Here is a 12,704-nt window from a genome sequence, read left to right on the forward strand (position 1 = left end):
ATTTTCTTTTAGAGATGTTTTTTCTTTTATCAAACTATTCTGGACCTACTTTAGTTGTTTTAGCATTAAGTCATCAGACTTTGTATCATTAAAACATTGGTATACATAATCAGCAAATAACAGTGATTTAGGGTCTTCAATTATGGCTATGGCTTATGCTGTTTAGCACTTTGTATAGTTAAAGAACGGTACACTTTTTATTAATGTTCATGTGTTCTAATTCACTGCTGATGGAAGCATGGAATATTGTCCTGAGAGAAGCATGAATTCCAGTTCTATTATGGGTTAAATATTCCACTCTAGTTTAAAGGCTCAACATGTTCAGTGGAGTGAATGAAGCTCACACTGAGTTGAGTTGGAACTGCTGACTCCTGAAAGACACTCCCAGGGAAAAGAGTGCAGGCCACTGGAGGGGAAATTCAGATGGTTACTCTTCTGATCAAACAGTTGGAAAGTGTGGTGGAGGCATGCTTGCCCCCTGTTATTGGGTATGGCCAAGGGGCATTAGGCCTTGCCCCCTGTTATTGGGTATGGCCAAGGGGCATTAGGCTCTTACACTAGTAGCTGATTATTAAAGATGATACTGCCGTTCCATTTTCATCCCTCAAAATGGTCATCATTTGGGAAGCTCTGATTGGACTTCTGGCAACGCCTACTCACAAGAACTAATGCAATGAAACCCATGGATCAAGAACGCAGCAATGATCATTTATTTAAATGAAACCCTTAGGCCAAGAACACGGCAATTTATTGGAGTTATTCTAAAGTCACTTGCTTATTTATGGTTGACATTTCTTTTAAATTGGTTGACGTTCCCATTTGTGGTGAATGTGCTGCAGTGAATGTTAAACTACGTAAACACTGCCATGACCTTATCCCACAATGCAGCTGGATGGTGAAAGCGCGTTATCCGTGCATGGCAGGGGCAGAAGGACGTTACTGAATTAGATAGCTGTTAAACAACGAGTAGCTAGTGAGCCAGTCAGCCGGGACAGTAACGTTGTTGTCTCTGTCAGAACTATATTCGGACCGTCTAGTTGATTCAACCAGACATGGCGCCCTTCGGTCTCCTGTCTGCTGGTGCCAGCCTTTTGGCCAAGTCACTCAGTCTCTTCTCCAACGCTTCCAGTCTTGCAAGGTAACATAAGGAGCAAAACTTCCTATTGTCAAGATAGTTAGTTAGCTATGTTAGGTAGGCAGTTAGTAAGCCACCCTGTACAATTTCTCATTGGTATTTTAGATTTTTTGAAATTCATGAAGCCAATTCTGCAAAGGAATTGCTGTATTTCCAGCTATCACTCCAGGATTAGCATAATTAGAGCTAAATTAGCTAGCTAGGGTTAGGGTTATCTAACGTTAGCTTGACTGACCACATTGGTTAGATTTGGGTAAACTAGCTAGGAATGATAAGACGTGTTTTACTTCTGAATGTAGTATTGGATGATTATAGAAATGAGTCTCATATATGATTTAACTACTAACTGGCCAATAGCTTCTACCCCCAGACCATCGGGCTGCTGAATAGTGTGGGGTTCTAGATGTGATGACTAGCTTAGAAAGAATGCATTAAGGATTAAACATAAAGGGTTTGTACTGTACTGATATAAATTGTTTCACATAACAAGCTGTGATTCATGTGAGGAACGTTAGGGGGTAGGATGAGATAAGACTTGTATTTCTCACAGACACAAACACACTGCCTCTTTGTTAAACCATCATACTCAAGGATGTGTACTGCAAAAAGTGCTGACTTTCAGGATAAGTTGCAAAACAAGTAGACACCTGGCAACAGTGGAGCGCCAAGGGTCTGGGACCAGCCTGTGCGCCAACGGATTGGCTGAGTAAGTCTAAACCACGCTCAGTCTCTACCCTGATAGGCCCAGCAAGGAGCGGGAACTATCACTGTCAGGGTATTTAAAGAACAGCCTGTAACAATGGATCAGTTCTCTGTCTGCCCTGCGTGGTATTTCAGTGAGCCCGTATACGAACCATCATACTTATCATACATACATTTTGCATATAATAAATTTAGCTTGGATTGAATATCTCTTGATTATGTTTTCTCTTATTCCAATACCAGATTTGAATTACGCGATTTCTAACAATAGACACCACTAGTCATGACACAGTTGTTAGTATGTATACAGCACCAGTCAAAGGTTTGGACACATTCTCATTCAAGGGTTTTCATTTATTTCTTTACAATTTTTTACATTGTAGAATAATAGTGAAGACATCAAAACTATGAAATAACACATATGGAATCATGTAGTAACCAAAAGTGTTAATCAAATAGCCACCCCTTGCCTTGATGACAGCTTTGCACACTCTTGGCATTCTCTCAACCAGTTTCATGAGGTAGTCACCTGGAATGCATTTCAATTAACAGGTGTGCCTTCTTAAAAGTTAATTTCTGGAATTTATTTCCTTCTTAATGGGTAGACAGAAGATAGCCCTATTTGGTAAACGACCAAGTGCATATTATGGCAAGAACAGCTCAAATATGCAAAGAGAAACGACAGGCCATCATTACTTTAAGACATGAAGGTCAGTCAAAACTGAAAATTTCAAGAACTTTGAAAGTTTCTTCAAGTGCAATCGCAAAAACCATCAAGTGCTATGATGAAACTGGCTCTCATGAGGAGCGCCCTAGGAATGGAAGACCCAGAGTTACCTCTGCTGCAGAGGATAAGTTCAGTAGAGTTACCAGCCTCAGAAATTGCAGGCCAAATAAATGCTTCACACAGTTCAAGTAACAGACATCTCAACATCAACTGTTCAGAGGAGACTGTGTGAATCAGTCCTTCATGGTCGAATTGCTGCAAAGAACTCACTACTAAAGGACACCAATAAGAAGAAGAGACCTACTTGGGCCAAGAAACGCAAGCAATGGACATTAGACCGGTGGAAATTTGTCCTTTGGTCTGGACTCCAAATTTGAGATTTTTGGTTCCAATCGGCGTGTCTTTGTGAGACGCATTGTGGGTGAACAGATGATCTCTGCATGTGTATTTCCCACCATAAAGCATGGAGGAGGAGGTGTTATGGTGTGAGGGTGCTTTGCTGACTGTCTGTGATTTGTTTAGAATTCAAGGCACACTTAACCAGCATGGCTACCACAGCATTCTGCAGCGATACGCCATCCCATCTGGTTTGGGCTTAGTGGGACTATCATTTGTTTTTCAACAGGACAATGACCCAACACACCTCCAGGCTGTGTAAGGGCTATTTTACCGAGAAGCAGAGTGATGGAGTGCTGCATCAAATGACCTGGCCTCCACAATCCCCCGACCTCAACCCAATTGAGATGGTTTGGGATGAGTCGGACGGCAGAGTGAAGGAAAAGCAGCCAACAAGTGCTCAGCATATGTGGGAACTCCTTCAAGACTGTTGGAAAAGCATTCCAGGTGAAGCTGGCTGAGAGAATGCCAAGAGTGTGCAAAGCTGTCATCAAGGCAAAGGGTGGTTACTTTGATGTATTTAAAATATATTTTGATTTGTTTAACACTTTGTTGGTTACTACATGATTCCATATGTGTAGAAAATAGTAAAAATAAAGAAAAACCCTTTAATGAGTAGGTGTTCTAAAATGTTTGACCAGTAGTGTGTGTGTGTGTGTGTGTATGTATGTATGTATATATATATATATATATATATATATATATTGCTCAAAAAAATAAAGGGAACACTTAAACAACACAATGTAACTCCAAGTCAATCACACTTCTGTGAAATCAAACTGTCCACTAGGGCTAATGTGGTGTAGGGTTAGGGCTAATGTGGTGTAGGGTTAGGGCTAATGTGGTGTAGGGTTAGGGCTAATGTGGTGTAGGGTTAGGGCTAATGTGGTGTAGGGATAGGGCTAATGTGGTGTAGGGTTAGGGCTAATGTGGTGTAGGGATAGGGCTAATGTGGTGTAGGGTTAGGGCTAACGTGGTGTAGGGTTAGGGCTAACGTGGTGTAGGGTTAGGGCTAACGTGGTGTAGGGATAGGGCTAATGTGGTGTAGGGTTAGGGCTAACGTGGTGTAGGGTTAGGGCTAACGTGGTGTAGGGTTAGGGCTAATGTATTGTGGTGTAGGGATAGGGCTAACGTGGTGTAGGGTTAGGGCTAACGTGGTGTAGGGTTAGGGCTAACGTGGTGTAGGGTTAGGGCTAACGTGGTGTAGGGTTAGGGCTAACGTGGTGTAGGGTTAGGGCTAACGTGGTGTAGGGTTAGGGCTAACGTGGTGTAGGGTTAGGGCTAACGTGGTGTAGGGTTAGGGCTAACGTGGTGTAGGGTTAGGGCTAACGTGGTGTAGGGTTAGGGCTAACGTGGTGTAGGGTTAGGGCTAACGTGGTGTAGGGTTAGGGCTAACGTGGTGTAGGGTTAGGGCTAACGTGGTGTAGGGTTAGGGCTAACGTGGTGTAGGGTTAGGGCTAACGTGGTGTAGGGTTAGGGCTAACGTGGTGTAGGGTTAGGGCTAACGTGGTGTAGGGTTAGGGCTAACGTGGTGTAGGGTTAGGGCTAACGTGGTGTAGGGTTAGGGCTAACGTGGTGTAGGAGTTAGGGCTAACGTGGTGTAGGGTTAGGGCTAACGTGGTGTAGGGTTAGGGCTAACGTGGTGTAGGGTTAGGGCTAACGTGGTGTAGGGTTAGGGCTAACGTGGTGTAGGGGTTAGGGCTAACGTGGTGTAGGGGTTAGGGCTAACGTGGTGTAGGGTTAGGGCTAACGTGGTGTAGGGTTAGGGCTAACGTGGTGTAGGGTTAGGGCTAACGTGGTGTAGGGTTAGGGCTAACGTGGTGTAGGGTTAGGGCTAACGTGGTGTAGGGTTAGGGCTAACGTGGTGTAGGGTTAGGGCTAATGTATTGTGGTGTAGGGTTAGGGCTAATGTATTGTGGTGTAGGGATAGGGCTAATGTATTGTGGTGTAGGGTTAGGGCTAATGTATTGTGGTGTAGGGTTAGGGCTAACGTGGTGTAGGGTTAGGGCTAACGTGGTGTAGGGTTAGGGCTAACGTGGTGTAGGGTTAGGGCTAACGTGGTGTAGGGTTAGGGCTAATGTATTGTGGTGTAGGGATAGGGCTAATGTATTGTGGTGTAGGGTTAGGGCTAACGTGGTGTAGGGTTAGGGCTAACGTGGTGTAGGGTTAGGGCTAACGTGGTGTAGGGTTAGGGCTAACGTGGTGTAGGGTTAGGGCTAACGTGGTGTAGGGTTAGGGCTAACGTGGTGTAGGGGTTAGGGCTAACGTGGTGTAGGGTTAGGGCTAACGTGGTGAAGGGTTAGGGCTAACGTGGTGTAGGGTTAGGGCTAACGTGGTGTAGGGTTAGGGCTAACGTGGTGTAGGGTTAGGGCTAACGTGGTGTAGGGTTAGGGCTAACGTGGTGTAGGGTTAGGGCTAACGTGGTGTAGGGTTAGGGCTAATGTATTGTGGTGTAGGGTTAGGGCTAATGTATTGTGGTGTAGGGTTAGGGCTAATGTATTGTGGTGTGTTGTAGGTTCGTCAGTGTGATCCCAGCTGTAAAGAGCTTCACCACCAGTGCAGGTGCGCCCCCCAAGAGGCCCCTGAACGGATACATGAGATTTGTGAAACAGCAACAACCTCTCGTTGTCAGGCAGTATCCAGGTGACTGGTGATAGAATGTACAGTATTGTATCTCTACAGTTGCACTGTACACTCCTTTATCACTGAGTTAATGTTGATGTGAGTTTCAGATGTGAAAGCTGTGGACGTGATAAGGAAGATTGCACAGCAGTGGAGAACTCTGACAGCAGACCAGAAACAGGTAGGTTGCGTCTAGATTCATTAGAGATTCAGTAAGGCCACCTTGGACAGCAAGGCACCCAGACCCTAACACCTTGGACAGCAAGGCACCCAGACCCTAACACCTTGGACAGCAAGGCACCCAGACCCTAACACCTTGGACAGCAAGGCACCCAGACCCTAACACCTTGGACAGCAAGGCACCCAGATATCTTCTGTCTCCTTGGGTGACGGAGAATACATTTGACACTTCTGTAGTCCATGTTTGCACCTTTCATGGAGAAGTAAGACTACACAGACTGTCATCAGTCTACTTCCTACCAACATGGATCTAGACTACAGACTGTCATCAGTCTACTTCCTACCAACATGGATCTAGACTACACAGACTGTCATCAGTCTACTTCCTACCAACATGGATCTAGACTACACAGACTGTCATCAGTCTACTTCCTACCAACATGGATCTAGACTACACATACTGTCATCAGTCTACTTCCTACCAACATGGATCTAGACTACACATACTGTCATCAGTCTACTTCCTACCAACATGGATCTAGACTACACAGACTGTCATCAGTCTACTTCCTACCAACATGGATCTAGACTACACAGACTGTCATCAGTCTACTTCCTACCAACATGGATCTAGACTACAGACTGTCATCAGTCTACTTCCTACCAACATGGATCTAGACTACACAGACTGTCATCAGTCTACTTCCTACCAACATGGATCTAGACTACACAGACTGTCATCAGTCTACTTCCTACCAACATGGATCTAGACTACACAGACTGTCATCAGTCTACTTCCTACCAACATGGATCTAGACTACACAGACTGTCATCAGTCTACTTCCTACCAACATGGATCTAGACTACACAGACTGTCATCAGTCTACTTCCTACCAACATGGATCTAGACTACACAGACTGTCATCAGTCTACTTCCTACCAACATGGATCTAGACTACACAGACTGTCATCGGTCTACTTCCTACCAACATGGATCTAGACTACACAGACTGTCATCAGTCTACTTCCTAGCAACATGGATCTAGACTACACAGACTGTCATCAGTCTACTTCCTACCTACATGGATCTACATGGCAGCGTATTTAAATAACAGAAAATAGGCTATATGTCTGACTTATAGCTTACCTGAAAAGACATATCAATATTGTTGTACTGTGGACAGACCTGTGTGGTCAATTAGCTAAATACATGTTGACTTTCCCCCACAGCCTTTTCAACAGGCGTCAGTGGTTGCCAGGGAACAGTTTAAGGTGGACCTGCAGAGGTACCAGTCCCAACTCAGCCCGGCACAGGCTGCTGCTCTGAAAGAGGAGAGGAGACGGAGGCTGGCCAAGAGGAAAGCCATCAGAAGGAAGAGGGTGAGTGTAGTGATGTGCTGTCCTAGTGAATGGAATGGCTTACTACTAAGGCCTTGTGATAGTAGTGGTGTGTTCTGATGATGTGCTGTGGGTCGTGACAGGCCCCTCCTAGTGAATGGAATGGCTTACTACTAAGGCCTTGTGATAGTAGTGGTGTGTTCTGATGATGTGCTGTGGGCCGTGACAGGCCCCTCCTAGTGAATGGAATGGCTTACTACTAAGGCCTTGTGATAGTAGTGGTGTGTTCTGATGATGTGCTGTGGGCCGTGACGGGCCCCTCCTAGTGAATGGAATGGCTTACTACTAAGGCCTTGTGATAGTAGTGGTGTGTTCTGATGATGTGCTGTGGGCCGTGACAGGCCCCTCTAGTGAATGGAATGGCTTACTACTAAGGCCTTGTGATAGTAGTGGTGTGTTCTGATGATGTGCTGTGGGCCGTGACAGGCCCCTCCTAGTGAATGGAATGGCTTACTACTAAGGCCTTGTGATAGTAGTGGTGTGTTCTGATGATGTGCTGTGGGTCGTGACAGGCCCCTCCTAGTGAATGGAATGGCTTACTACTAAGGCCTTGTGATAGTAGTGGTGTGTTCTGATGATGTGCTGTGGGCCGTGACAGGCCCCTCCTAGTGAATGGAATGGCTTACTACTAAGGCCTTGTGATAGTAGTGGTGTGTTCTGATGATGTGCTGTGGGCCGTGACAGGCCCCTCCTAGTGAATGGAATGGCTTACTACTAAGGCCTTGTGATAGTAGTGGTGTGTTCTGATGATGTGCTGTGGGCCGTGACAGGCCCCCTCCTAGTGAATGGAATGGCTTACTACTAAGGCCTTGTGATAGTAGTGGTGTGTTCTGATGATGTGCTGTGGGCCGTGACAGGCCCTCCTAGTGAATGGAATGGCTTACTACTAAGGCCTTGTGATAGTAGTGGTGTGTTCTGATGATGTGCTGTGGGCCGTGACGGGCCCCTCCTAGTGAATGGAATGGCTTACTACTAAGGCCTTGTGATAGTAGTGGTGATAGTAGTGGTGTGTTCTGATGATGTGCTGTGGGCCGTGACAGGCCCCTCCTAGTGAATGGAATGGCTTACTACTAAGGCCTTGTGATAGTAGTGGTGTGTTCTGATGATGTGCTGTGGGCCGTGACAGGCCCCTCCTAGTGAATGGAATGGCTTACTACTAAGGCCTTGTGATAGTAGTGGTGTGTTCTGATGATGTGCTGTGGGCCGTGACGGGCCCCTCCTAGTGAATGGAATGGCTTACTACTAAGGCCTTGTGATAGTAGTGGTGTGTTCTGATGATGTGCTGTGGGCCGTGACAGGCCCCTCCTAGTGAATGGAATGGCTTACTACTAAGGCCTTGTGATAGTAGTGGTGTGTTCTGATGATGTGCTGTGGGCCGTGACGGGCCCCTCCTAGTGAATGGAATGGCTTACTACTAAGGCCTTGTGATAGTAGTGGTGTGTTCTGATGATGTGCTGTGGGCCGTGACAGGGCCCCTCCTAGTGAATGGAATGGCTTACTACTAAGGCCTTGTGATAGTAGTGGTGTGTTCTGATGATGTGCTGTGGGCCGTGACAGGCCCCTCCTAGTGAATGGAATGGCTTACTACTAAGGCCTTGTGATAGTAGTGGTGTGTTCTGATGATGTGCTGTGGGCCGTGACAGGCCCCTCCTAGTGAATGGAATGGCTTACTACTAAGGCCTTGTGATAGTAGTGGTGTGTTCTGATGATGTGCTGTGGGCCGTGACGGGCCCCTCCTAGTGAATGGAATGGCTTACTACTAAGGCCTTGTGATAGTAGTGGTGTGTTCTGATGATGTGCCGCTGAAATGGTCCAGTCCTGATGACTCATCTGACTTGACCACCATCTTCCACTTTTAGGAGTTGAACAGTCTGGGCAAACCCAAACGCCCCCGGTCGGCCTTTAACATCTACATGGCAGAACACTATGAGGAGTCCAGAGGGATTACCATGCAGGTTAGTATTGGGGAATGGTTACCATGCAGGTTAGTATTGGGGAATGGTTACCATGCAGGTTAGTATTGAGGACTGGTTACCATGCAGGTTAGTATTGGGGAATGGTTACCATGCAGGTTAGTATTGGGGACTGGTTACCATGCAGGTTAGTATTGGGGAATGGTTACCATGCAGGTTAGTATTGAGGACTGGTTACCATGCAGGTTAGTATTGGGGAATGGTTACCATGCAGGTTAGTATTGGGGAATGGTTACCATGCAGGTTAGTATTGGGGAATGGTTACCATGCAGGTTAGTATTGTGGGAATGGTTACCATGCAGGTTAGTATTGGGGAATGGTTACCATGCAGGTTAGTATTGGGGAATGGTTACCATGCAGGTTAGTATTGCGGACTGGTTACCATGCAGGTTAGTATTGGGGACTGGTTACCATGCAGGTTAGTATTGGGGAATGGTTACCATGCAGGTTAGTATTGGGGAATGGTTACCATGCAGGTTAGTATTGGGGAATGGTTACCATGCAGGTTAGTATTGAGGACTGGTTACCATGCAGGTTAGTATTGGGGAATGGTTACCATGCAGGTTAGTATTGGGGAATGGTTACCATGCAGGTTAGTATTGGGGAATGGTTACCATGCAGGTTAGTATTGGGGAATGGTTACCATGCAGGTTAGTATTGGGGAATGGTTACCATGCAGGATAGTATTGGGGAATGGTTACCATGCAGGTTAGTATTGCGGACTGGTTACCATGCAGGTTAGTATTGGGGACTGGTTACCATGCAGGTTAGTATTGGGGAATGGTTACCATGCAGGTTAGTATTGGGGAATGGTTACCATGCAGGTTAGTATTGGGGAATGGTTACCATGCAGGTTAGTATTGGGGAATGGTTACCATGCAGGTTAGTATTGGGGAATGGTTACCATGCAGGTTAGTATTGGGGACTGGTTACCATGCAGGTTAGTATTGGGGAATGGTTACCATGCAGGTTAGTATTGGGGAATGGTTACCATGCAGGTTAGTATTGGGGAATGGTTACCATGCAGGTTAGTATTGGGGAATGGTTACCATGCAGGTTAGTATTGGGGAATGGTTACCATGCAGGTTAGTATTGGGGAATGGTTACCATGCAGGTTAGTATTGGGGGAATGGTTACCATGCAGGTTAGTATTGGGGACTGGTTACCATGCAGGTTAGTATTGGGGACTGGTTACCATGCAGGTTAGTATTGGGGAATGGTTACCATGCAGGTTAGTATTGGGGAATGGTTACCATGCAGGTTAGTATTGGGGACTGGTTACCATGCAGGTTAGTATTGGGGAATGGTTACCATGCAGGTTAGTATTGAGGACTGGTTACCATGCAGGTTAGTATTGGGGAATGGTTACCAGGCAGGTTAGTATTGGGGACTGGTTACCATGCAGGTTAGTATTGGGGAATGGTTACCATGCAGGTTAGTATTGAGGACTGGTTACCATGCAGGTTAGTATTGGGGAATGGTTACCATGCAGGTTAGTATTGGGGACTGGTTACCATGCAGGTTAGTATTGGGGAATGGTTACCATGCAGGTTAGTATTGGGGACTGGTTACCATGCAGGTTAGTATTGAGGACTGGTTACCATGCAGGTTAGTATTGGGGAATGGTTACCATGCAGGTTAGTATTGGGGAATGGTTACCATGCAGGTTAGTATTGAGGACTGGTTACCATGCAGGTTAGTATTGGGGAATGGTTACCATGCAGGTTAGTATTGGGGACTGGTTACCATGCAGGTTAGTATTGAGGAATGGTTACCATGCAGGTTAGTATTGGGGAATGGTTACCATGCAGGTTAGTATTGGGGAATGGTTACCATGCAGGTTAGTATTGGGGAATGGTTACCATGCAGGTTAGTATTGGGGAATGGTTACCGTGCAGGTTAGTATTGGGGACTGGTTACCGTGCAGGTTAGTATTGGGGACTGGTTACCATGCAGGTTAGTATTGAGGACTGGTTACCATGCAGGTTAGTATTGGGGACTGGTTACCATGCAGGTTAGTATTGAGGAATGGTTACCATGCAGGTTAGTATTGAGGAATGGTTACCATGCAGGTTAGTATTGGGGAATGGTTACCATGCAGGTTAGTATTGAGGACTGGTTACCATGCAGGTTAGTATTGAGGAATGGTTACCATGCAGGTTAGTATTGGGGAATGGTTACCATGCAGGTTAGTATTGGGGACTGGTTACCATGCAGGTTAGTATTGAGGAATGGTTACCATGCAGGTTAATATTGGGGAATGGTTACCATGCAGGTTAGTATTGAGGACTGGTTACCATGCAGGTTAGTATTGGGGACTGGTTACCATGCAGGTTAGTATTGGGGAATGGTTACCATGCAGGTTAGTATTGGGGAATGGTTACCATGCAGGTTAGTATTGGGAATGGTTACCATGCAGGTTAGTATTGGGGAATGGTTACCATGCAGGTTAGTATTGAGGACTGGTTACCATGCAGGTTAGTATTGGGGACTGGTTACCATGCAGGTTAGTATTGAGGACTGGTTACCATGCAGGTTAGTATTGGGGAATGGTTACCATGCAGGTTAGTATTGAGGACTGGTTACCATGCAGGTTAGTATTGAGGACTGGTTACCATGCAGGTTAGTATTGAGGACTGGTTACCATGCAGGTTAGTATTGGGGAATGGTTACCATGCAGGTTAGTATTGGGGAATGGTTACCATGCAGGTTAGTATTGGGGAATGGTTACCATGCAGGTTAGTATTGAGGACTGGTTACCATGCAGGTTAGTATTGGGGAATGGTTACCATGCTGGTTAGTATTGCGGACTGGTTACCATGCAGGTTAGTATTGGGGAATGGTTACCATGCAGGTTAGTATTGGGGAATGGTTACCATGCAGGTTAGTATTGGGGAATGGTTACCATGCAGGTTAGTATTGGGGAATGGTTACCATGCTGGTTAGTATTGAGGACTGGTTACCATGCAGGTTAGTATTGAGGACTGGTTACCATGCAGGTTAGTATTGAGGACTGGTTACCATGCAGGTTAGTATTGAGGACTGGTTACCATGCAGGTTAGTATTGGGGAATGGTTACCATGCAGGTTAGTATCAGTGTTGAGTTATAAAATACTTTTTCATGGGTTCCGAGGCAATGGAATGGAAATATAATGTTCTTTAACATATTAACCATCTCTTTAATGCTGGTATAATGTAATGGAAATGTAGTTGTATAACGCTGTCACCTGTTATAATGCTGCTATAACGCTGTCACCTGTTATAATGCTGCTATAACGCTGTCACCTGTTATAATGCTGCTGTCACCTGTTATAATGCTGCTATAACGCTGTCACCTGTTATAATGCTGCTGTCACCTGTTATAATGCTGCTGTCACCTGTTATAATGCTGCTATAACTCTGTCACCTGTTATAATGCTGCTGTCACCTGTTATAATGCTGCTATAACGCTGTCACCTGTTATAATGCTGCTGTCACCTGTTATAATGCTGCTATAACGCTGTCACCTGTTATAATGCTGCTGTCACCTGTTATAATGCTGCTGTCACCTGTTATAATGCTGCTGTCACCT

The 12,704-nt window shown here is 45.7% G+C and overlaps 1 protein-coding gene across 1 annotated transcript; it reads left to right on the top strand.

Annotated features, from left to right (window-relative positions):
- Positions 1–69: 69 nt before the first annotated feature.
- Positions 70–9,121, top strand: LOC123481094 (transcription factor A, mitochondrial-like; the record flags this gene model as incomplete). The annotated part of the gene is made up of 5 exons (XM_045219202.1): positions 70–1,138; positions 5,476–5,603; positions 5,693–5,763; positions 6,993–7,142; positions 9,020–9,121. Coding segments are annotated over exons 1-5 (537 nt in total), but the record flags the coding sequence as incomplete, so codon positions are not given.
- Positions 9,122–12,704: the final 3,583 nt, after the last annotated feature.

This window comes from Coregonus clupeaformis, unplaced genomic scaffold, assembly GCF_020615455.1.
Source record: "Coregonus clupeaformis isolate EN_2021a unplaced genomic scaffold, ASM2061545v1 scaf2138, whole genome shotgun sequence".
In the NCBI taxonomy this organism is placed as follows: domain Eukaryota; kingdom Metazoa; phylum Chordata; class Actinopteri; order Salmoniformes; family Salmonidae; genus Coregonus; species Coregonus clupeaformis.